This window comes from Plectropomus leopardus, chromosome 20 (assembly GCF_008729295.1).
Source record: "Plectropomus leopardus isolate mb chromosome 20, YSFRI_Pleo_2.0, whole genome shotgun sequence".
Taxonomy (NCBI): Eukaryota; Metazoa; Chordata; class Actinopteri; order Perciformes; family Serranidae; genus Plectropomus; species Plectropomus leopardus.
This window is the reverse complement of record NC_056482.1, coordinates 27,398,379-27,424,989: the sequence shown is the minus strand read 5'-3', so window position 1 is coordinate 27,424,989 and position 26,611 is coordinate 27,398,379. Positions and strand designations below refer to the sequence as shown.

Sequence of the window (26,611 nt, the reverse complement as noted above, 5' to 3'; positions counted from 1 at the left end):
TGCACAACCTTGCATTAGATTTCCCATTAAACCCAACTGGGTCGCCCCCTTGTCTCGACTTCAAAGGCTTTTTACAGGACAATTGTGTACGGCAGAGGAGCAGGCCCATGAAAGAGAGTTATGATCCGGCGCATAGATTCTGACCTCCGGGGTCAGTAAATATGCCACGGCCCCGCAGCTCCTGAGCCTATCCAGATTAAATAAAGCGGCAAACTGCCACTCTCTGGTCGCAGCGGCTCCCCTCTGCCAGCTGGTTTCAATAAGCCGCCCCGCTGCTCCATTCACTATCTCGGCCCCGCTAAAAGGTCAGCGGCCCGGGCTTTAACGAACATGGATGTGGGCCTGATGGATTTACGCTACGAGAGAACAAGCTGGCGGTAAAAGAGGGGCAGGGGCGCTCTGTAATATAGCCATCAAAGGTTGTTTGTTTTTCATACCTTCAGCTTCCAGTGGCCAGCCCGTGTGTACTGGGAGCTTTAGCACAGACTAACTGGGAGAGGAAGTGCTCTCTGAAACGAAATTATTGCTATAAATCATCCTTAACTTCCTCTCTTGACGCAAATGTCACTTTTCCCACCTCTGACACGGTCTCACGCTGCGGTTTAAAGGCGGCGAGAAGTTTTGAGTTTGGTTGAATTCTCCCAAAGGCGTCACTGGCCACATTCAGTGAGAGACTGCTGTTGTATTACTCGACGTCAGTGGTTCATGACCTTTTTTGGTGATGAACCCTGAATACAAGGCAATGTAGACTTTGGTTTGCTCTTTTTTTGTCAATTTTTGCTTCTGAATGACTGGATCCAGTCAGTACGAGAGCATGCACAGTTTAGTGGAGCTACAGTTACATTTAACTGGACTACTCTCCTCGTCCCAGTATACGCACCGCGGGAAAGTCCATTTATTGATGGACGTATGTCCAACTTGTCCACGCAGGTGGAGATCTGCCTTCTTTTAGCCAGTTGCAGTAAAATTATATTATTTATTCAGTCTATGATATAGACACAATGGTAATCTTGACTGTTTTCATTTATAATTATACATTTAATTTATATTATATTTTTACTTTGGGGTAGAAAACCGCACATCACGTGCATATAATCAAACAACACTGAACAAAAAAAACTTAAAAAAAAAAAAAACAACCTGCCACTGTTATGAATGTATGCAATACTCTGAAAATTTAAAAGAAAAAAAAAAAGAACCTAATTTTTTGCAGCAGAATTTCCGCCCCCATTATTTATCTTGCGACCCTTTGTAGGGTTCGGCCCCCCTGGTTGGGAACCACTGCTCTACATTTGCTGTTCCTAATTTAACCCAGTTTTACAAGACCCACCAGGTCATGTGTGGTGGTAAATTTAAGTCCTGTCCTGAAGATGAATGAATGTGGTGCAGATTTGTGGCCAGAATTTTAGAGTTTTCTGTGGTTGAAAACACAACAAATCATTGTGTTATCTTACAGTCGGAGCCAAACATGTTTTACCAGTGAAATATTCAAACTACAATGTGAGATAATTTATTGTAATATCAGAGATAAACTTTGATATGCTGTGGCTAAACTTCCCCCCGTTTCCCATGACTGCTCCTCTGCTGCAGAACAAAATGATAAGAAAACGCTACAAATATTCATCCAAAAGTGGAAAAGTTCAGCAGCTTCGGAAACCAGACTCCTGCACTCATTAGACCTTTTATCCATTTCTGTGGTCGTCGCAGAGGGCATCTCTTTCACAGATGGCTGTATGAAACAGATCTGAAACTCAGATCTACAGAGCAGCTCTGTCGAGTCCGTGCTGGAATCCAATCCGCTCATAAATGTGTGTCTTTCATGCTGATCTGAAACCACAATTATGAGCTTAGGAGCCAAAATAACAGGGCTTGATTTTGGGGGCCTGTTATAATCTGCTGTCTTTCAATGAAATGAAATAACTCCGTGATCTCGGCTAATCTCTGGACGTTTTTTTTTTCTCCCCAAAATATTTACGTAATGCAAAACAATATCGCGTTATTGTTGGTTAAATCTTTGAGGATTCGTGGTCGTTCTTCGTCTTTCACTGCCTGTGTCACTTTAGGTTTTCTCATTACCGGTGAATCATTATCGTTACAGACGAGGGGAGTGTTGACTTCAACCCTTCATCTCTTTGTCGAGGATGTTTACAGATTGAAAAGAAGAATAAGGCCACGTGTGGAAAGACACCTCCGAACCAGCTCGGGTCGTCAGACGATAATAAAACAGTTATCTTCCTCACGTGTTTACCCTCTCTTTAATCTCAAGCAGGAAATACGAACCTGAGGAAAACTGTTATCATCCCATTAAGGACTGAACATGCTGTAAATGTACATCAACACCTGCAATTAAACACGCGGAAAACAGAACTCAAACAGAAATTTAAATGGTGCCTGTTGTTATGGGTCATTTTTTGCATCTACAAAAACTTATGCAGCACTTTTATCCATTTTTAAGCAGTTTTATATAAAGTTTCCTACAAAAAATTGAAGTTGAGGTTATTTTGCAATGATTCAAATTTTTAAAAAACTTGAGGCAGCAACTAAATTTTTTACAGTGTAGAGATGTAGGCGATGAGATTTAATTAACCCTTTCAAAGTTAGATCGACATCAGTTTTCTTGTGCTGCGTTCAGACTTTTAATAAGCTGCATAAATCTTTGAAACTTAAGCAAACTGGATTTAAATCAAGAGAAAAAGGCAATGACCAACTTGGCAAGAAATGTCCCACAAATTGCAATAATTAGAAAACCATCCAAACAATAGTGTCATTATTCTTTAGCCATTACATTGTGCAATCTGTTTCAACTTTAATCTTGTGATCGGTCTGTAAAAAAAGTTCCTAAAAGCATAAAGTGGCGTCTTGAAAGTCTGATAAACAGTCCAAAGCCCAAATTTATTCAATTTTACTGTCACATAAAACAAATAAATTAAGTAAATCCACATGATTGTTTTGGCAATGTGATTAATCAATAACAAAAATAGAGTCGATAAATTTTCTAGCGATCAGTCAACCCTTTAAAGTCTAAGAATTTATGATTTTAACAGAGTAATGGACTTAATTTCTTAATTGACAGATCCTGACAACTATAAGAAATCTATACTGAGAATTTAAAAAGGAAAATGTTGTAATTATTGAAATATGTGTTTGTTTAAAACTTTGGAACCGGAGCAAATTAACTTGATTTAAAAAAATAAAAAATAGGAGAAGAAGTAACAAGAAAACTACCTAATATTTGGCAAAAACAAGACAAGAAAATAAATAAATAAATAAATAAAAATAATAATAATAAACCCCCAAAAAGGTAAAGGTTTTTAAAAAATCACACAAAACAAATAAATATTTTTTGAAATAATAAATATATAGATAGCTCGAAAATCCTGAACACTTCTCCATGTTTTTGTTATTATCATTATTATTATTATTATTATTATTTCTCCAAACAAATTTTCAGTTCATTTTCTTTTCTCTAATTTTGAAATTATTGGGACATTTCTTGCCAAGTTTTAAGAGGAAAACAAACACATTTGCTCTGGTTTCAGAGGTTTAAATGCATGTTAAAGGCGTGTGAAAACAGCTCAAGAAAATTGATGTTCCAGGTTTTCAAGCGTTAATTTTCCCAGTAAAGATAAAGTCGAAAAACTCCCGACAGCACTGTAAAGAGGGAGTTCAGCTGACTGCAGGAGTGTGTATGAAGTCTGTTTTCATTCTGTTCTTCGGGTTAAAAAATACATTTTGTTTGCACCCCTACCATCGATTCTTATTTTAGAAAACGAGACATTAATGAGCAGGTAAAACATGAAACAGGGATCGGTTTGGGTCAGTGAGAGGACGACAGGATGAGAGATGCTGGTTTCTTACCCCATACTTGCACTGGCGTGAGGAGGTTCCATACTGGAAGCGACACTGCTCGTCTGCATCGTACACCTGCCCCGGGGCCACTGTTGGGTACAGGAAGTCTCGTTTCAGAGGTTCATTGTCCAGACACGTCCCCCGACCTGAGCTGTCAAAAAAACAAACCTACAATAGGATTGTTTCTTACACAAAGAAACCTTTCTGCCCTCGGCTGATGGCAGAGTGAGAACGCCATGATTAAAGTCTCCCCTCCTCCTCTTCTCTTTAAGACTCTGGCTGGTTTTGGTTGACTCATTTCATTTTAACACCAAACTACGGCTGTAGGAGGCTTGTCAGAGAGCTCAGTGACACGTAGTTAATGTTGATATCACACATCAACACCTCCTCATCAAAGCAGCGGCAGAGACGTTTTACCAGAAGGCAAAGAGGAGCGGAGCTCTCTGATTATACGGCTCCAAATTCTCCTGCGTGACGCTGCTTCACCTGAATCCACAAAAGAGCCCAAAACAACACAGAGCCGGGACAAGACGAGGGACACACAGGTCACGGATACTCAGTCTGATCTGCCCGGGGACAATGTCTGCAAGGAGGCCAGGGGCCAGTCACAGCAGCGCCATTCGTGTTTCCAGGACTTTAGGACATTTCTAGGATTTAAGAATGTTTTTAAGATTTTAGGGCATTACAAGGATTTTAGGACATTTCTAGGATTTAAGGACATTTTAAGGATTTCAGGATATTTCTATGATCTAAGGATGCTTCTAGGATTTTAGGACATTTTTGAGAATGTAGGACATTTCTAGGATTTTGGGATTTTTCTAGGATTTAAGGATGCTTTAAACATTTTACGACATTTTTAGGATTATAGGATATTTTAGGATTTTTGGATGTTTCCAGGATTTTAGGAACATCTCTAGGATTTTAGGAAGTTTCAAGGATTAGGGATGTTTTGAACATTTTAAGACATTTTTAGGATTATAGGACGTTTCTAAGATTTAAAGATGTTTTAAGCATTTTAGGATATTTTAGGATTTTAGGATGTTTTCAGGATTTTAGGAACGTTTCTAGGATTTAAGGATGTTTCTTGGATTCCAGAATTGTGAGGATTTTAAGACATTTCTAAGGTTTTAGGACACTGGGGTCTTAGCTCGGACGTCTGTTGGCGAGTGTGGGGATCCTCCACTGGCACTTTTTTTGATAAACAAACTCTAATTTGATACTATTTTATGCACTCTGGCACCTTGTGTATACTTAAAGTACAAAAATAATTCCCAGTGTGAATTAATTTACTATAATTGTAAATCTGAAAATGTTTGGGGGTCCACCTGGCACCTTATCGGGCCATAAGTTATGTATCAGTTGTTTGGAGGTTTGGATTACATGTAGTCTGTTTTGTCAGCTAGAAATTTGTGTGCCAACAAAGAACTTGCAGGAAAAATCACACATCTGGCTGTTCTGTATTCTAGTATCACAAAAAATAAAAATACTTTTGTTGGTGTTTCTTCTAAACTGAGATGCTTTGCTTATGGATGCTTTTCTCACACCATCAATAAGAGCAGACACTTGGCTCACCAAATTAAAAAAAGTATTATTCTTTTGACCTTTTGCCAATGTTTAGGACACTAAAATCATACCAAACACAAATGCCAGTAAACAAACAGAGATGCATTTTGTTTTGATGCTTGCTTCTGCCTGAATCAGTGTCTTTTCTCAAGGCAAAATACCAATACAATTATTTACTGTAACAGTGTGCTCTTTCCAGATGTGGCAGCTGCAACATGCAGTGAAATGCCTGCCATCCCTCGACAGGAGAGAAAGGCCTGCTGACAACAACAACGTAAAGCTGGGCTTTATGATTTTGCAGATTTGCAGATTTGGGTCCAAATACAGTGAAAGGAAGGCTGGAACTTAGAGGAGCTGGATGCAACCAGAATATTAATATAGCACACCTGTGTGTCTCGCTGGTAAAAATTAAAGGAATACTTGATTCCCAAAAATGATCATTTGTGTATCAGTTAGTCACCCTGTGTTACGTTGAATTCGCAAAGAAAAATTAGTTTTTGTTGCGTGCCTCGAAGGTCACTGTCATAAAGTTCTGTGCTTAACAACAGGAGAAAATATATCAAAACATCCGTTTAAAAACTCTGAGTCAACTCGTGCAGTATAATCCAGGTCTCATTTATCCAGTAGTTTATAGAGTTTAAGAGAATTTAATAATTTAACTGATGGAGAATGATTTAGCAGATTTGCACTTCTTCCCACTCCTTTTTCCACATGTCTGTATGTTTGTGTATGTTTATATGTTCATTCTTTCCTTTTTTAAACATATTCTAATTAAATTTTAATTAAATTCAATTCATCCCAGGGTGGCAAATATAAAAATGCATTTTAAGTAGAACTTAAATGTTACAAATTCTTGCTTTCTTTCCCCTGTTCTCAGTTACTGAATGGAATAATCCCGTTTTTTGGCTCTTGTTCGTCGGAGGACGCTCTCATCGTGACACAGAGAGAGACGGTCTCTGAGGACTCCCTGTGCACTGAGGGCAAGCCTCACTATTTATTGGTTTGGAGAGAGACAAAATAGTCAAAGTTTAAACATAGAGGCTTATTATTTGACATCGTCGCAAAGGCTTCCTGTCTGCTGGATTCAGCCAAATTCATTATGCTGAGCGGAAATATCCCCTAATAAGCGAGAACATCAACGAACCCTGAACTCTGACACCGTGTGGATATTAACCGTGCTGATTGTATCCAACCAGCAGCGTGATTAAATCACACTAACCTAACAATTATCATAAGTCGTAGATTATATGCAGTCTCGGAGAGTTTAATAAACCCCAAACAGCCTGGCTTTTAACGTTTATAACAAACTGGCGTGCAGACTCAGGAGAATAAACTATGACTGAACTGTGAGTGCATTCATAAACCATTCCTAAAAATCCCAAACAAAGCGCCACATATTGCTCCAGCAAGATGGTGAATCTAGGCCAACACCGCAGCCAAAGTTGTTTACTTGGCTCGGAGATGCATGCGCGATATCCAAAACTCTGATTGAGGGAGAGAAAGGGAGGATAATTGGAGTTTACAGACAGAAAAGCTTTTGTAAGAAGCATAAAAGCTAAAGGCAATAAAACCAAAATGAGAAGCAAAAACTAAAGAACAAATAGGAGTATAATACAGGCTGAGCTGTACTTGATTCTGCTTGGAAACGAAGCAAAACAACTTTTTTGGAGCACAATTTTGGTCATCTTCAGAGACCGGAGCCAGAAACTGGACAGGAACCCGACGGAGCGGCAGAGAAGCAGCTCTTTGTGTCCCAGTTGGAAGCTGGCACATAATACTGTCATCTCTGTCACAAGTGCTGTTCACTAACCCTCCTCTAACAGCTTTCAGCCGGAAACATCATCTGACAACCACGGCGGCTATTATCGGCTTTCTTGGAGGGCCTCGCTAACTAAACATGAATACACAAACAGAAAGACACGCGCACGCACACACACACACACACACACATACACACACACACACACACACACACACACACACACACACACACACACAGGCACAGGCACACCGCAGACTTGCAGCGCATCCAACTGATACTTCACCACACGATTGTATATTAGGATTTGCAAGTGATGAGCAATTAAGCTGAACTGTACGGAGAAAATGGATTACTTTTCTGTGTGTATGTGTGTGTGTGTGTGTGTGTGTGTGTGAAGCAGTTTGACATTCACTCTTGTAAGTCTAAATAAATACGCTCTATTATCCAGATTGTAATAAAAGATAATACTTTGATGATGTTTTTACTGTCTCTGTTGAATTGAAAATGCACACTATTACACACAAGCATGCATATTAGGACACACCAGACGGGTTTCCATTAACCCTCAAACTGCACAAATTGAGAATGCGAATATAAAATACGCCTAAAGGAAACACGCAAACTTTGAAAAAACACCCATTTATCACAAAAAAGTTTTCACGTTTGCATGAGGTGGTATTTTAGGCAAGTCACATTTTGCAAAACAGCAATGAAAACACTTTTTTCACTTTTATAGGTCACATGATGAAGGAAGTGGCTCCCTCATGATGCAGCAGGAGGTCTTACTGCATCACATAACTTCAAAAGTTAAGCGGATCATGCAAAAGTTTGGAATCGAATTTGTCTGTGAAATTGTTGAAGCCGAGCTTTTTCGCTCAGTGAACAAAAACGGTTAAGTGCTGAAATGCACTTAAACACTCACTAGAGTTGAGAGAAAACGCAGCATCCATTTCTTTTAAGCAGCTGCGTGCTGCTGCTGGAAATAAGGTTGGTGGGCGTCATGAGAGTCTATCAAAACAGTTAAGTTGCAAAACCAAAACAATGAGTTAAAAAAATGCTTAAAAATGAAAAAAAAACTTTGGAAATGTCATAGTAACAGCTGAATTAGGTGATTTTTTTCTGTGAGTTTGTTATTTCCAGTGACCGCATTCACATCATACAATCATTTCGCCCATTCTTGAACTAAAAATATTGATTTTTTAACAGCAGTGACTCACTCAGAGCTACGTCTACTGTAACATTTGTCCACAGACTCAACGTGGCTCTTTGCAAGCTTTCCTATCATAGCTTTAAACAAGCTGTTTTTTGCTATTTTTTTCAAATGTCAAGGATAAACAGTGAGAGGTCTGCGTCGTTCCTCCAAAATGTTACAAAGATGAGGAGTCCTTGACCTCAGTCTGTGACGGTTAAAGAAGAATGGCAGCATGTTTCTCGTCTGCGGGAACAATCCTGACCACTTTCTGATTGTTGTTCCTAAACAATGAAGCAGTTTTCCAACAGAAGCACAACCCACCCAGAGCTCAGTCTGTCTGCGGAGAAATGTCAGGCTTCCACCCACGGCGACCAACGAGTCAAATATGTGTCAGAGATTTCGTTTGAGGCCACAAACACTCATCTCTTTAAAGGGGAATTTGCAGGTGTTGGGGAGTACTACTGAATATAGAAAAAGTTACTTAAAGCCTTGAGATAAACCGCCTAAAGAGACGTGACATGAGTCAACTTTGGTTGAAGACCACAAAGTCCAAAAGTAAAAATGATCCGGGACTGTGGACCTAAAAAGAAGTGGGCTTACCAGACCTCATTTCAGCTTGAGTCTACATCATAGATATATAATAATACTTAGATACAGGATGCCAAAATGATGGCTGTTGATGGAGTTGCTCGTCTGGCATGTATGCCAAAAACTGTGTCTAGCTTCCGGATTTTCTAATGCTGTATGCGGCAAACTGACTTGTCATGGTGATATTTTAACAGAGTTTTAACCACTTTTCTTTGCTTCCGGGAAAGTTAAACAAATAAAAAAAAGAGTAAAAATATGCAGTTTGAGGTGTCCTGAGGTGTTATTATCTTGGCCTTTTGTTCCACATAAGGCCGGGCGAAATGGCTGTAAAATAATATTGTGATATTTCAAGCTTATATCGCGATACATGATTATTATATCTCGATATGTTTAAATGCCCTTTAAACTAATGTAAAATACAAAATGACTGAATGAACTGCAGTTTACAGTAAATAAAGTAGCTACTGTCATAACGAAGTTGAACACACTTCTGTTATAATAACATTTAATAAAGTGCGCCTTTGGCGTCCGTGTGGTATGCCGCTGGATGGCGTCAGCTGAGGTAGCTTTGTTATTAGACGCCGCTGGACGGCCAGACAGAATGTGATACTTTTGCGTGATTCATGGACAGGTGAAACCTGTTGCGTCCGCTTTATATGTGGCAGGGCGGCGTCAGGTTGAAAAGCTGCCGGTAACAACGTAATATAAGGAGCGCTGGTCCAACAAACCCCAGACTTTCATGCAGGAGTCCGGTGTTCACTTCACGTCTGAATGTGATGTTTGTTTTTCTCTACACCATAACATATGACTCCTTCCCGTAATCCTAACTATCCGTGGCTGCACTGGCGTTTGTTGACGTCCCGGCGTTGGTTGCAATGTGCTGTTTTTGCTTAAAAATAATAATGTGGATGGTGATTATTTCTTAACATGTGCTCATGAGTACAGAGGTCATTTTTGTTTTAAAAAGCATTTTAAAATGGGGCGCCTGGCGGCTAAGTGGATACAGCAGCACCCCATATACAGAGGCTGTGTCCTCGCCACAGCAGCCGCAGGTTCGATTCCAGCCTCAGCCCTTTGCCCCTTTGTCCTTTCTCTCTCTCCCCCTTTCCCTCTCGAACTGTCCTGTCCATTAAAGGCAATAAAAATAGTCTTTAAAAAAAGCCTTATAAAATGAAAACGTACAGCATCAGTGAGGATGTGGCCTTCGTCTGCACTAGAAACCTGTGTACGTTTTTTTTTTTTTTTTAACCATGCCAGGCTGGCATTACTCAGCCAGCAATCATTCTGCCAAAATGTCACCGCTTCACCCCTCAGTTTATTTGTGCACTTTGAGTTTTTTTCTCTTCTTTGAGCCATCCACAAAACAGAGGAGCAGCGGTTGAAGGCAGCTGGCCTGCACATCACCACCGAGGACCACAGGAGCTCTAACATCACCCGCCTTGTGGTGCGAGGATGCAAGAGTGGAAGGCACCCGGTTATCATCCGCAGCCACAAGGAGGTCTGGCAGGAGTCGTGGTGATGAAATGGATGTGAATAAGTGGGGAAGGACTCGTATACAAGTCAGCCTAGCGGGTCACCACAAGGGCCAGCGGGTTGTAAAAGGAGGCGGCTGCAAGCGAGCTGGAAAACAGGCACGCACCTTTTTCTCTACACACACACAGACACACACACACACACACACACACAGAGGAAACAACCATCATCCACTTACTCGAGAAAGCTGGTGATGTAGTCTTTGCTGCAGGCGGACCAGGAGAAAGGGTTGGTGTTTGCTGTTATGTGAGCGGCCATCAGCTTGGCGGTCTCGTGGCCTTTGGTACCGCAGGAATTCCCAATCCCATCGTGGTTCATCCCAAAACTGGAACACACAAAATAAAAGTTCAGCTGGGTATGATGAGTTTGGAGTCACTGGGTCACATGATATGGAAGCTATTAGGGGGAAAAAAAGCGATTATTAGTCCCGTTTCCACTGCAGGAACTCGAGGGTAGTTTCACGGGGTCTCGCCCGTTGATGATTGTTTCCACCGCAGGAATCGCTCCTGTTAGGACAATTTTCAAGAACTCTTACAGGGACGAAATAAGACCCTGCCTTAAAGTAGGTACTTTAGTGCGGCCCCAAAAAACTGCTGGGTTGGATATCAACAAAACAAACCCCAATTTTAATGCTGCGTTCATGTGACGACTTTCCCACTGGGAAAATTCACAATAACGGCCTGTCATGTCGGAGAAACAACTCGGCAACGTGGAGATCATTTCAAACACGAGTTGCCGACTTGACGTCATAAATGCAAAAAAGTGGCAGGTGAAAATCAATGTTTGGTCAATGGTAAGAAACTTTTTAATTAATTCACACGTTGAAACAGCTACCGACCTCTCGTTTAAACGGTCTGAGCATTAAAATGCAACACATCTTTGTAGCTTCAGTGTCGGTCCCACTTTACAACTTTAAAGCGCATGAACACAACAGTTGGAAGAACGACTTCCCAACTCGGAAACTCAACTTGTTAAGAAATATTCCACAAACTGCAATTTAGAAAATTATTTTTAAAAAGCTAAGGAAAGATATCTTGAGGAAAAAAGGAAAAACTTTACTATTTATAGCAAATTATCATAATTACGTCTTTAGAATCATGTTACAGAATTATTATAATTTTTAAGCATTTTTCTTGGTCATTTAATTTTTTTCTTTTTAAATTATTTTCAGGTCATTTTCTTGCACTTTTTAACTAATTTCTTGCTAATGTTTGGGTCATTTCCATGTGTTTGAAAGAATTCAAGCCAATTCGTTCAGGTTTAAAAGAGCTAACCGATATCGCAGTTTGTAAAGCAAGGCCACATTTTAGTAAAATGAGGCCACGCAATAGCATCTCAAGTGCTCGGTTTGGTTAAATATGGCCTTGATTTATTCATTTTTTTTCATCCATGGCACCTCCCGGGCTGCGTCCAGATGAGGCGAGAGTGGACAGCCCAGGTTGCTGGCCGGAGGACGTCCTCCTCTGCGGCCCGGGCTGTAAAGATCGAGCTCAGTGGCTCTGAAACAGCTGTGTGGAGGGGAGCCAGGAGTCAAGGGTCAAACCCTGTCTGGAGCTCGGCAGAAACGAAAAAAAGGTCTAATCACCACTCTGATGGCTGCCTGTCAATCAGCAGCTGCAGGTCTGAGCAGGCCGGCAGGGAGAGTCACCAGCTTTACATCAATCGCTGAGCACAGAGACCCAAAACCCAAACAGCTCCCGACCTCGTGGTCTGCTGTGAAAGCTGCTCAAGGATTTATTTTGCACTGAGGACTGAAAATAAATCATTTTAACAATTCGTTAAAAAAAAAAAAAACCTTATCTGTCTGGATATCATATGAGGGGAAAATCTCACGTTACGGCAGGATGTCAAAGCTTACTTTTCCTTACAGTCCGGGAGCACAAATCAGGTCTAATGTATATAACAACCCCGACCACAACGCACAGCCTGAACCTGTTTTTCTAAGGCTGGCGTTTATGACATTTTACCCTACTCTGGAAATAAATCAGCCCGCTCGAAAACCCGCTGCAGCGTGTTTTTTTTATACATCCTCTTGAAGCAGGGACTATTTTTACAACTGCCCCACAACAGAAGCAGACACGAGACATAATAAAGGAAATCGCCATCTTGCTGAACTCTCTCGAGAGGGATACGTAGACTAATACATCATCATTATTTTGCTTTATATTCAGGAGGAAAAAGCCAGAGGTATGTGGAGACACTGACATTTGCATGAGGAAATATGTGGAGATACAGTTCAGGACGTCTGCAGGGGGGAAAAAAAGGCTACATGCAGGTCTGGCAAACTCGAGTAGCAAGTGATGTTTGTTTAAGAGCGATTATTAGAGCGCACACAGTCGAGAATGTGATAAAAGATTTTAAGATCGGAAGCAAAAGAAGGAATACGACTTGCAACAGTATGAATGTCTTCCAGGAAAAACTCTCTGAAAATGTGCCTCTTTATCCCCGTATACATCCAAATTTATTGATAAAAACAATATAATTCTCACGTGTAACAAGTGATTTCCCTCTGAGGAGAGCGGCAGACTGACCGCACCACTTATTTGACAGATCTGAACCACCGTAAATCATATTTATACAAAAACAAGAAAACTGTTGAATGTGACTCGCGCACGTGCGACTCGAAATGTGTTTTGCTTGCTGTTACTTCACTTGAATGTTTGAACTTCGCCGTGCTGAATGATGTATGTGCAGAGTTTGACACAAGAAGGAAGAATTTATCTGCTGACGGAGGAAAGTTTCTCTGCGCTCACCTTAAATCTGAGTTTAACACGTGGACGTACCAGCATGATTTGTGGCATTGCAATGAGTTAGGAGGCCAATTTTAGATTGAATGCACTTTTTTTTGTGGAAAAACAGTATCAGGCACAAATTATTATTCAAAGCCGAGACTTTTATGTCTACAGTGAAGCTTTAAGAATAAATCTAGAGGTGCACTGGCTTTGTCCCACCACTTCCATTTTCATCAGAGTGCAATGTCAAATTTTATAATTAATATTAGGATCTTAAACAAATACCCCCCCCCATGACCATTTGTATATCAATAAATCACCCAGTGTTAAGTTGAATTTGTGAAGAAAACTTTGTTTTTCTTGCATGCCTCCATGGTGAATAAAGAATCCAAAAACAGAGAAAATTCTTCATGAATTGAAGTTAACAAGGTCCACGTTTAACAACAGCAACATTATCGTATGCTCAGTTCTTCTCAAACACATGCATCCTCGCTAAAATGTTTCAGTTTAAAAATGAACTAAAAGTCAAACTTACCTATGCTCTCTTCAAACACACATATTTATGTTATGATAAGGATTACTTTCTCTCATTGGACCAGGTGGGTGAAATATGTTAAGAACTTTATGGACAGATTTTGTAGAAGTACAAGATAAATGACTTTAATATGCTGTTTTTATTTTTACTGCCATTGTAATTTTCTTTTAAGTCTCCTCCTGATATATTTCATAAAACCTTTAAATGCATACTTGGTCTCTCCAATGTTGTGCAAAGTTCTTAAGTTTTAGAAAATATGAACAGTCGGGGAAATATAACTGTCTGTCTCAGTCTGTCAGTAGACCAGCAGCTCCTGTGTTCTGCGAGGTAAAATTACTGTTATTGTTTGTCAGTGGAGCCATCAGAAAGGCCTGTCTTTTTGCAAAGCACTTTGCATTTGACTGGATGAATCAGATTTGCGAGCTGTGTGAGAGTTTGTTTTGCAACAGTTTTGCTGTTGTTAAATGTGGACCGTCTTTAATCCAACTGATCAAGAATTTTGTCCGATTTTGGCTTAACAAATTCAGTGTAAGACAGGGTGAGTGACTCATATACAAATGGTCCTTTTGTGGCTGAAGTATTAACAAAGTACTTAGTTACAGATGTTACAGAGCTTAATTGAGTTTTAGATGTGCTTATACTGGGCATTTTGCAGCCATTTCCCCTGTTTTCATTCATTTTCGCCAAACTTAGAAGACTTGCTGTTTCCTTTAAAAATTTAACTCTACAGGGGGTAAGTTATTGATAGACAAATGGACATTTTGGGGGTGAAGTATTTATTTTAAAGTCTTAAAACTCACTTGTGGCCGATCTCGTGTGCGATGGTGAAAGCTGAACCGAGGCCAATGTCTTCATTGATGCTGCAACTCCTCTCCGGCTCGCACATTCCAGCCACCGAGGCCAAGCCTAGACACACACACACACACACACACACACACACACACACGCAAGACAAACATACAAACACAGGGTCAAGACGAAGCATTCTTTGGAGTCACGGTCATAAAATTGGGATTCCACACATGCAATCTCCTGTTCACCAGAGAGAGTTCAGTTTAGCATCACCGGCTCTTTTTTTTTCCTTTTCTTCCTTTTTTAAAAATGTATTTCTTGCAAAATACAGCAACTGCTGGAAAATGTCTAGACAAAGGTTAGATTTGCACATTTCAATTCATGTAACAAGGGCTCGCCTGAAACGAGAGCCAAGGAGGGGAATATAAGAACCCCTTCACCGACAGCGTACCCCAACAGAAACCTGTCAGAGAATAAAGATGTTTTCCTCGTTTTGAAAGTGGGAGAACGAGGGAGAGAAAGGGAGAGAAAGGAAGAGGAGGAGAGGGTGTTTAAAGTTGAAACCGCTCCACAATCCAGGTGTCGCAGGTCCTTTTTTCCTAAAGCTGACAGGTCAGATAGGGAGACAGGAGGCAATTCTTCACAGATTACATCTACAGGTGACTGGAGAGTGGATCATATGACAGCATAAAGCAGGTGTGTGTGTGTCTGTGTGTGTGTGTTGGGGGATGTGCATTACTGTGTGCGAAGAGATTAACATTTTAATTTTGTTGTTTTATATGTTTTGGGCAGGTAATGAGAACCCACTATAAAAAATCTTCACAAAACTTAATACATTTTTTAAATTTTTTGAACTTTTTAAAAAAGGCGGTTGCTAACAAGTGGCTTAATTGGACTACAGTGTTTGTCGAGGACGTTAGACGTCATCACAGCCGACACAGAAACTCATTCAACTCACTCACTCACCACCTTTACAGCTTTACAGAGTCGCACTTGAACTTGTAGATTTATCTGTTTATAATATTTGTCGATTGTGTGCGCTAAATCGAATCAGAAGTTAAACGACTGGCGACGTTAAAGTCATGCAAACACGATGTAGTTTGTGCCTAACAATAGTTTTTTGCTTCATTTACGCTTCAAAACACACAAAAGTGGTGTTCATCAGTGAAGATTATCATACTATACAAAACGTGCCAGTATCATAAACTCGTGTTATTTTTGACGATAACTGAAAATCCCATTCAAAAATCCCGTAAGGTTTTTGACGAGGGAACCAGTGCGATGGTCACTTTCAGGTTGGCCTGCAAAAATATGTCATCCCTTCACTGCTCTATTGTTGCGCTAAGTAACAACCCGTAATTTTGTTTGATGGTTTCGATCTGCGGTCTGCAGCTTGGCAGCTGTCTCGTCAGCTCACATATATGTAATCAGAACTGTGTCACTTTAAAAATGTTTATCGGATACATATGAAATATCGAATGCTGTGTATCTGTAGTTTACAGAAACGTAAAACACATTTTTGTCTGGCGACTGTGCTGGTATTTTTTATAAAAACACATGAAGACAGGTGGATGGAAATGCATTTACCACCAGGAATTTTTACTAGAACTTATTTCGACTGACAAGGAAGCAGATATCTCCTACTTTCTGCAAATAAAACCCAAACTGCAATGATACAACAAGGTATAATGGAGAAAATGTTATATTTGGGTGGACTGAGAAGTTTTAATTTTGTTTTGCATGCACTGACAACGTTTTGCAAGTCAAAGAGTGATATCAACAGATGTTACACACCTGCATTTTTCACTCTTTGCACTCATTGTGCGTAACCTGTTTTGGATCGTGTTTTGGTGGTCAGCGCCACTCCAGATTTTCCTGCATAGTTTGCACGAACTCTCGGCCTCCCAGCTAAAAGTGGCGTGGCTTTTGTATCCTCTTTACTAAGAGGCTAAACAAGAATAGACTCGCAAATCAGGAGGCCACTGAAACCATTACTGCGGGGAAAGAGGGAGCCTGGAGGTGAAGAAAGAAGGAGGAGAGGGAGGGAAAGGAAGGCTACTCTACGATTAGTTTAAGAATGTGTGTGTGTGTGAGAGTAAAGTGGGTGAGCTCAAACACACACACATTGTGAGTTGTTTTCTTAACACCGGGGTGGACTGTGTATTATCTCCAGCCCCGTGATTACTCGGCGACCCTAAAGGCCAGCGATCTGACCCGGGAGCATGATCCCCGAGAGGAGAGGGAGGAGAGGAGGGGAGGGTGAGAGGAGAGGGGGGGGGAGACAACGAGGAAGTCAAGCAGATGCCAGGGCAATTAAAGCGACCGGGGAATGTGACGAATGCGGTCAATCTGTCAAACCACCCCTGAAGTCACAATATTACCTCCAAGATATACTGTGGTGCCTGCAGGGGCTTTTAACAAAGATAAGATGGGGAGAGGAGGGCCGGGCGGGCAGGAGGCTCAGGGTGGGACGAGGAGCTGAAGAGGAGAGAGAGAGGAGCTGCTCGCTGTCGCTTTTTCCACCCCCAATACCATCACAACCAGCATATCACCCTCTCTATCCCCCTCCTGCATACTAACACTCCCTATAATTGTCCTTTTCCCCTTCCATTTTCCTTTTCAACTCCTCCTCTTCTTCTCCATCTCCTCCTGCTGTCACTCTCCCCCTCCTCCAGTCTGCCTCCTCGGCCTCCCAACACACGCCGTCTCTCCCTGGAAGTGTAAACACCTTAGACAAACTGAGGCTGGAGGAGCAGTTTTAAAAACCGGGGATGACCGCGGCTACGTCCAGGTTCAGGGCTCGAGCGACAGAGAGGGGAGTCGCCGAGGAGCTATAATAACACAAGTGAAAACATCCTTCTCATTATGTCTCACAGGAGCCGTCTGGTGTTCCTCTGAAAGAGGCTGCTAAATAAGGTTTGTCTGAGGACACGCCGGAGGCCCGACGTGAAAATGAAAACCGCTCCGGAGGCAGAAAGAGAAAAATGGACTCCAAAAACCAGAGAATCATCAAGTCAGCATCAGCTAGGATTACCAATTTGGCAGGAAAACACACGTTAAAGGGATGGTTCAGATTTTTTTCTAAGTGCGGTCGTTTTGGTTCTTTTTTAATAGTCAGTGTATTACATGAAGTAGATGTCGGTCGGCACGCCCCCGGTTTGGAGAAGCAGGAGGGAGTCTGACGTGGAAGCTAAACAGCCTGCTGCTGTGGAAGGGGTCAGCAACGAAACGTATTTAAGCCACCTAAAAAAAACCCAACAACATCAGTTTAAGTGTACGCTAAAGTCAGACTGTACGACGGAGGATTAGGGCCATGTCAAAGAAAAAAAATGTTAGATTTTGTGATTAAAGTCATAATATTACAACAATAAAGATGTAATTTTAAGAATAGTCGTAAGAGTCGTAATATTATGAGGAAAGAAGTTGGAATATTTCGCAACCACGGTCCCCGATGTCGCACCACAACCTTGGTTGACTGTGTGGCACGTCTTTTTCGACGTAAAATCGTAAAATTACAACTTTATTCTTGTAATATTCTGACTTTATTCTCATAAAATTATGACTTTTTTCTTGAAAAATCACATTTATTACAGCCAAAAACTGTAAAAACGGAAGTTATCATTGGACTTTAAAATTCCAGACGGTCCTTGATCACATTATGTAATATTATACCAGCTTGTGGAACAAAATTACATGACTTTTCCAAAACGTTCACTGTATTTTACTTTGATATTTGCAAATTTCATGACATTTCCAGGTTTTTCATGGCTGTTAAAACTTGAGAGAAAAAAATGGGGAACTGAAGCTGTTTCTGGCCTTTCTGTGAGTACAGACTCTTGGACAGAAAGGTAAAGAGGTGAAAAAAACGTACACGTAAACTGTTACTGATTTTTAAGGTGGCAAAAATACAAATTGTTGACCCCTCCACAGCAGTAGATGGCATTACTTCCATGTCGAACTCCAGCCTGACATCTACTGAAAGTATCACACCGACTACAGATAAATACGTCATACAACCCCATTTCTAAAGATCCAAACTATCCCTTTAATGTACATAAATCTGCTTAAATCCACTCACCTAAAGTACCGCAGGGTTTGTTCTTGTAGGTGCAGATGTCATACCTAAGGACAGGCAAAAAAAGAGAACACAAACAATTAAATTAACTTTTTTTTTGCACATGTACAGTATTTTCTTCCACTGGCTCTTTGCCATCCCATTCTTTCCGTGTTTAATCACACAGTCTGGCCAGATATAATCTCAACCTTTAGCATAACAACAGCATATAATGAAGCCGTGACAGGTTTGGGTTCTAGAAAACACCTGGCTCCATCTATAGCACGAGCCTCGAGGAAAATGTCACTTCGCCAGCGCGCAGAATAAAGGCTCGCGCTGTGTCCGCGCTGTTAACCCCCGTAACTCACACACAGGTAATCCAATAGAGCTGAGGCCAACACTCTGAGCCACATCATACATTTCAAATGAATGAGCCAATCATTCCTAAAGCTTTTAATCTATTAAAACCAAGGGCACAGCAAATTAAATTTCATTCTCCTTCCCCTCTCTCCCCCCTCGCTCTCCACATAAACTCCCCCTTCTCTCGCTCTCTTCCTGCCTCCCAGTGGAGCAGCAAACCATCGAGGTACGATCGTGACCTCGTTTCAGGATTTGTTTTGATTTGTTTCCTTAATTTCCCTCTTTTTTTTTTTGAACGTGACATTTCAAACAATGCGAAATGCTTTCCGACGTAGAGACCGACAAAGCGACACAGCTTCAGAGGTCACCTCATGACGGATCATTTTAATGAAAAAAGGTTTTGGGGGTCCTGCTGGTGCACCCCTGCAGGAGAGCTGCATCGATCAGTGACGACGACAAGGCAGTAAAAGCAGAATATACCGATACTAACTGCAGCGACGACGTGTGATTCCTACCAGCCTGGTTGTAACAACAGAAGGCCTCAGTCCCCGTGATAATATTATTACATGTGTCAAAAAGACATTATATTCAGGTCAAACACACAAACTAATGGCAGGAAAATCTCACAGATATAACATTTTGACACACTGAAAAGTCTCATTTCAGTGCTGTGGTTCCCAACTGATCCCGTCTTTTTTTTCTTTATTTTAAAAGTCGATTATTTACAAAAACAAGGGCGTCATATGCAGAATGAATGTAGAGTTTTGAAATCGTTGTTAAAGCAACAAAGCATGGTCTTATACCGTGAATTTGCATTTATGGATATGGAATTTGGCCATTATAACAATGAGATTGTGTACGTTTTGTGAGGGTTTTCGTTGTGTGTGTTAATTTCCAGGACGCCAAACAACACATTCCTCCAAATCAAGGCAACACCCCCAACTGGTCCAGATTTGTCCTTCGTCACTACTTCAGGGTCCACACACTACATATTTAACTTTATCTCCAGGTCATTTCCTTTTTTTCTCTAACTTTATTTTTCTTTCTTTGTTTATTTTCTAATTTCAGGTAACTTTTTGCACTTTTTACTTTTTTTTCTGTTTTTTGGGTAATTTCGTCTTAAGTTGCTCATTGCCTTTTACCCTTTAACCCTAACCCAACATCAAGCTTCAAAGGGTTAAGAGGTAGTGAACAGGTGTCAGACCGTAAACAGCGGGCATCCAAGAAAAAAACCCAAAAAAACAAAAACGCAAATATAGCGAGACACCAAATGAGATTTAATCTGCGCACAAACAGTAATCGACAATCCTGCAGATTACACCTTCAATGATTTGGTTTATAAAATGTCAGAAAATAGTCACATCAAGTTTTCCTAAAGCTCAAGGTATTGTCTTAAAATCACATCTTAAAAAACAAAGATGTTTAGTTTTAAGGGACATAAAACTGAGAAAAAGCTGCAAACATTACATCAGAGAAGCTGGAACCAAAGTGTTTGGTGCTTGAAAAATTATCAGTAAATGGACTTCACTTAGATTACCGATCCAGGGACAAAATATTCCGTAAGTATATATTAAATCCTCTGAGCTGCCAGCATCGACCACCTTAAAAGTCACACTGAGCGTTTTTTAGGTGCATTCCAGCTTTGGGAGGAATGTCTGACTGCTCCTCCAGACATGGTGGTTAATGAGGGCTTCCTGGTGCGACCATCAGCTATTTATACTATCTCCAATGTTAGCATCTCTGAGCTCAGCTGCCGCCTCCTGCACACAGATTATTATCTCATTATCTCTCCCTTACTTTTGCCTCGTTTTTACTCAGAATAGTACGACATCTTCTCCATATTCACCAATATTTCATTGCAAGCAACTGAAGCTTTTGTAAGGAATTACAGCTAAAAGATTTTTTAATTCTTAACTGATTTAGAAAATGTGAGAGACCGCACACGTGACGACAAATAACGTGAGATTTAACAGTTTTGTTCTTATAGTGTGTGGTGTGAGAAATTGAAGATGAGAAATTTAGCAAGAAATGGCCAAAATATCTGCAAGACATTAGCAAAAAGAAAGAAAGAAAATTACCTGAAAATAAGCAATAAAAAAAGAAAACAAATACTACAAAGAATGACTTTAAGAAAATGCTAAAAAAAAAATTTTCATTTTCTGTAACATGATTTTAAAAATAGAATTATATGATTTATAAATACAGTTTTCTGGATGCTTTTCCCTATGTTTTCAATAATATCTAATAATCCCCCTCCGATTAATTTTCAGGCAATTTTTCCGTCACCTTTTATATTTTTTTTGTAATTTGGAGTACATTTCTTGCCACCTTGCTCACTGCCTTTTTTCCCCACATTTTTTCAAAAGATCGTTTTACAGGTTTGAATGCTTGTGAAAAGCATCTGAATGCAAGATGTGGATTCTGGTGTTTAAGTCTTTCAACCGATTGTTCAGCCAGTTTTGAATTAGTTATAGCACTAATTACTTAGGGCAAATAATGACAGATCTCACAGTTTTGTTCTTACAGTGTGTGATGTGCAACAAGATGAGTCTCTGCTCTCAAAACCTCGAAATCTCCCACGGTTTTCCCCCTCTCAGTGCTGCCAGATTAGAAATGTTTAACTATCGTACCAGAGGCTCAAAATTATTGTATTATGAGAAAAATTATCGTACGCAACTCACAATCACTAGAGAATAAATAGGTTAAACTTTAGTATTAAACGACTTTTAGACACATCTACAAATCTACCCATATTTATTTCATTTTAACTAATTTTCAGGTAACTTTCTTGCACTTTCAACTACTTTCTGGCTCATTTTTGGGTTGTGTTTTTCCACAGAAATCCTGCCAGTTTGCTCAGTTGTTAAAGAGTTAAGGTGTTTGGTATCTTATGGTACCACATTCATCGTCTATCACAGGGATGAACCTCATGACCTTTTGCATCTAGACGCTACTTAGCAGCCTTTGCTGGTGCTTAGTGAAGCTAAAACCACCAATAAAAAACGGGAGCCAGAGGAGCTGGAGAACATCAACTGACAGACAACAAGCAAGAGCGCATTAATGATAGAAAGGCTGTTTTGTACAGAGCGCAGAGAGTCAAACAGCTTGGCTTTAGCCCATGTCAATCACAGAACACCATCCTCTCGCAGACAAAACCAGCGGCAGAGGGGGCGGGGGGGATATATATATACTTTAGTTGCTAGGTTATTTGGCCAAAACAGTTCTGGCAACAATGAAACCTATTCCAGGTAATGACAGAGTTTTGCTGTTTTATGGTAACACCCTCGGCATAAATTGCAGTGTGACAGGTACAGTACGTCTGAAACGGCATATTCTATTTCCAGTGCTGAGGTCTTTATTACCATTAACACTAACAGGTAACGTTTTTGCACAAAAACTGGACGTTTCAGCACTGAAGCTGCTGGCCACCAAACATACACACAACTACAGTCTGACTGCTTTTATCCAACAGCAGCGCAGAAAATAACCTGCAACGTATTTGCCCAAAATGAGAAAATAAACTGAAACTCTTTGAATTACACAAATTCGTGCTGGATCATTATAGCAAAACTGTGGTTCATGCCCGAAGATGTGAGCCTTAACTTACCGGGTGATTAGGACGGCGTTGTCATGGTGAGCCATCCCGTTTTCAGGAATGCTGTTGCCGTCGCTGTGGTGAGACAGGATGGACTTCTGCCACTTGCAGAAACTGTCCAGAGACTTGTCGGCATGGTGGTTGATCTCCAGGTTAGGCTGCAAAACACAACACACATGCAATACAGTGCAACATGGTACAGTATTATAAAAATAATAAACAGAAAAAATAACAGTATGACGCAGCAAAAAAACACCTTGTTTCAGTACCAAAGTATCAAATCAGGTTGTAGCGTATCATTTCGTACCGTACCGTACCGTACCGTACCGTACCGTACCGTACCGTACCGTATCGTATCGTATCGCACCGTACCATACCGTACCGTATTGTATTGTATTGTATCAAATCATATCGTATAATATCCTGTCATACTGTGTTGTGCCTTGTTGTATTGTATCATATATCGTGATATACTGGAACTGACCATAACTGTGATATATAAAAATAATTTTTGAGTTAACCCTTTCTAAACTGAGCGATTTGGCTTGATTTCTATCAAAAGCATGGGAAGAAGGCAATAAGAAAATTAACAAAAAATGGAAGAAAAAATTTAATAAAAATCAAAAATAATTTAAAAGAAATTAAAATATTTATCTGTAACATCATTTTAAATATTTAGTTATAAGATTTAGAAAATACAGTTTTCTTGATATTTTTCCCTATTTTTAATAATAGCTAATAATCCCCCTGTAACTAATTTTCAGGTAATTTTTGACACCTTTTACAATTTTTTTTTTTTTTTTTGCTCGTTGCTTTTTTCCCCCCAAAGTTTTCAAAATAAATCAAAATCAATTTTCAGGATTCATAGGTTTGAATGCTTAAGAAAAGCATCTGAATGCAAGATGTTGATGACAGGTGTTAAAGTCTTTTAACCAATTTATTAAGTTAATTTTTAGGTGGTTATAGCATTAAATACTTAGGGAGGAAAATTGCAAATAAAACCAAACTTTTCATTTCAATTTCGGTTCTTCAGTTCCAACCCCGCTTCTACGACGCCCCTGGTTGTGGTAAAGGTAAAAGCATTTACAGCCAGATGAGTCAAACAAGGACTTGCAAGATTACAAAAAGCAGGAGACATGGAAAGAAGACGAAGGAGTCGAGGAAGTTGTAGCGGAGTCTGCAAAATGCATCTACTTCAATGAATGTAATGGGTCCAACTATAGGAAACCATTGCATCGCCAGCCGATGATGCAGCGCCGACTTCAACCTGATTAATTACCGAACAACTCCGCAGCCCATCAGTGACTCACTTTCACCATAAAATGTTTGTTTTGTAACAGTATTTTCTGATAGCCTTGTGCTTCCTTCCTATTGACTCATAATGTGGCTCCACTTTACATGAAAACCTGGACCTGATGCTGCGTAAAGAGCCGCTGTGACCCCCTTTAGAAAAAAAAAAAAAAAACAGATGCTAGGAAGGTACTCTGTTTCTCCCATCACATACATACACATGTACAGTGCGTGTAAAAATCCTCAATCGAGGCTCCCTGAGGGAAGATGCCTGAGAACATCTTTCATCTGAAGTGGTGGCCATATGGTGAATAGTCTCTCTTCTCTCTTCCCTTCAACCACATAAAATACTGCAGCGCACTCACGCCAAGCGTATCAGTTATACACTCGCTGCAGGTGAAGGTACAGACACCATAAAAAGCGCTCACGGTAATAATAACTGCGATAATACTGCAGGGATGATTCAAAGTTAGTGAAATTAATGACCAAAAGGTGAGTTTTTCTTACCTGATCTTCAGTCAGAACAATCAGCCGGGTCACAATAATGTTCACAACATTTCCTAGACTGGCATCACGGTAAAGTTTGGCAACCTGACCTCCAGAAAAGAAGAAAAGACACAAAGTCAGACAAATTGTGTCCATATGTCACGACTGCTGATCAATCCAAACATTAAGCACATCACTGCAGATGTCACAGCGGTGGAAAAAGTGTTCAAATCGTTTACTTCACCCTTTGAAACCTGGATCAACATCAGTTTATTTATTCTGCATTAAAACGCCTTTCACAAGCTTTTTAACCCTTTGAAACCCCAGTTAATTGGTTCAGTTTATTTTTTTAAAAATATGTGGAAAAAAACAAAAAAAACCCCAACAATGACCAACTAGTAAAAGATACAAAGAAAATGAACTGAACATTTTTATGATTACAAAAATTATTTAAATCAATCAAAAATTATGTTTATAAATATTTTTACTTATTTTTAAAATTATGTTGTAGAAAAAGTGTAATAAAATGTAAAATTTTCATCACTTTTTTCTGTTTTTTTCAGCCTTTTTTTTTTTTTGTGCAAATTTTTGAGCCATTTGTGTTAAGTTGTTTTAGACAGAAATCAATCCACTTTGCTCAGGTTTCAAAGGCAACAATGGAGTAATTGTATGTTCAACAGTGTGGCAGAAAACAATAACGTGGCCAAAAAGAAGGATCAAACTTACAATATTCATTACAGACAAGATGTAGTGCTCAATGTCTTTGCGTCCGTGGTAACCGACCATCATTTTGTCAGCGACCACAAGCGTCTCCACGAAGCGCTCGGTGCTGACGGAGCGCCTCTGTCTGTGGGTGCTGTTCGACTGCTCGCTGTCGTTTTGGGGCGCGGGGGACGAGTGGACAGGGGAGGGTGTACTGTACTGGCAAGGTGCACTGCTTTTAATGAGGTCTGCGGAAAAAACCCCACACAGGATTATAGTGAATCATGAACTTCAAAATGACGATCTGTTTGAGAGAGAGCTGGTTTGTGTATGCTAGATGCACAGAGGGAATCTGCCCCTTTGAACCTTGCAGCTAAAGCTTTTGCTTTATGACCCAGATGCTCTGGGAAAAAGCTATAAGATGGTACATGTTAGGGCATGCTGGCTTCCTGGCGATGACAGCCTTTGCTGTTTCTTATAAGACCTTGGCCCAAATACCTAAATATCCACCTGGTTCTTTTTCCAATCCGTCATATCTCAGCAGACGCGGCATTTGGTCGGAGCTGCTTGAATCTTAAAATCTGAACATGATTGTTGGTTCTATAAATAGGATTTGTGCTTCTATAAAAGTCAGAGCCAAGAGCTCTTTATGCACTGAAGGGCCTTTTTATGAAAGCTGGAGCGAGAGTTTTTCTTACAGGTTGAAAGGTGTCCAGGCCAGGAGCAACTATAGCACACAAGAGGCCCGGTCATGTCTACCAGAACCTGGGCCTACAACCAAACCAGCGCTTCCTCTAACCTGCTATGTATAGTTATTCCTTTACGTCAGTTCCACCCACACAGAGTCCAACCCAGATGGAGGTTCACCAACCTGAAATGCCACAGCTGAACTCCTGGCTATGCTCTTGTGGTGAGGGAATGGCAGACATTTTATAAATAACATGTTGCTGTGCTTCTTCCAGGTTCCATTCACCGGAGGTGGTGGAGGATATGTTCTTTAATGGCTCTATCAAATACTGCTCGTCCTCTGTTGTTATAACTCCGTGCTGGTTTGGGGGAGAAAATGAAAGAGACAGGTTACAAACACAAGCAAGCATTATTCCTAAATTCATAAACATGAACAATAATACAGGAAAAATTAATAAATAAATGAATATTTGACTATATTTTACTTTATATACTCATTCTATTAAAGGAGCAGTGCAGGACATTTAGAGCGTATCTAAGATTCAGAGACTGAGTCGGGATTGTCTGCGCGCAGTTCTCAACATGGAGATGGCTGAGTCAGCAGCTCACAGCATTTTATGCATTTTACATACTATATCTAATTTAATATATTCTATTAATAATGCCAGTGGGTTTATTTTATTTCCATCTTATGTTATGCATTTTTGTGCATTCAGTTTTTATCCTGATTTGATTTGATTTTACATGCACGTTTTATTGTTTTCTTGTCTTCTATGTGTTTTAATTTGAAGCCAGGAAACCTGGAAACAGGTCTAAAAAGTGCAAAAACCAAACTAACAAGAGACATCCCACATTTTGCAAGAAATTATTATAAATTAATAATAAAAATAA

General features: G+C 40.2%; 1 protein-coding gene across 1 annotated transcript in view; it reads right to left on the bottom strand.

Moving 5' to 3' along the window:
* The window catches only part of adamts6 (ADAM metallopeptidase with thrombospondin type 1 motif, 6), a 77,378-nt gene that overhangs the window by 43,885 nt on the left and 6,882 nt on the right, over positions 1–26,611 (bottom strand). The window contains exons 3-10 of the mRNA XM_042509745.1: positions 25,905–26,079; positions 25,058–25,281; positions 24,353–24,436; positions 22,568–22,713; positions 18,625–18,668; positions 14,555–14,660; positions 10,666–10,812; positions 3,859–4,000 (exon numbers count right to left, since the gene is read on the bottom strand). Coding sequence (XP_042365679.1) covers positions 3,859–4,000; positions 10,666–10,812; positions 14,555–14,660; positions 18,625–18,668; positions 22,568–22,713; positions 24,353–24,436; positions 25,058–25,281; positions 25,905–26,079 — 1,068 coding nt within the window. The remainder of the gene's footprint in view (positions 1–3,858; positions 4,001–10,665; positions 10,813–14,554; positions 14,661–18,624; positions 18,669–22,567; positions 22,714–24,352; positions 24,437–25,057; positions 25,282–25,904; positions 26,080–26,611) is intronic.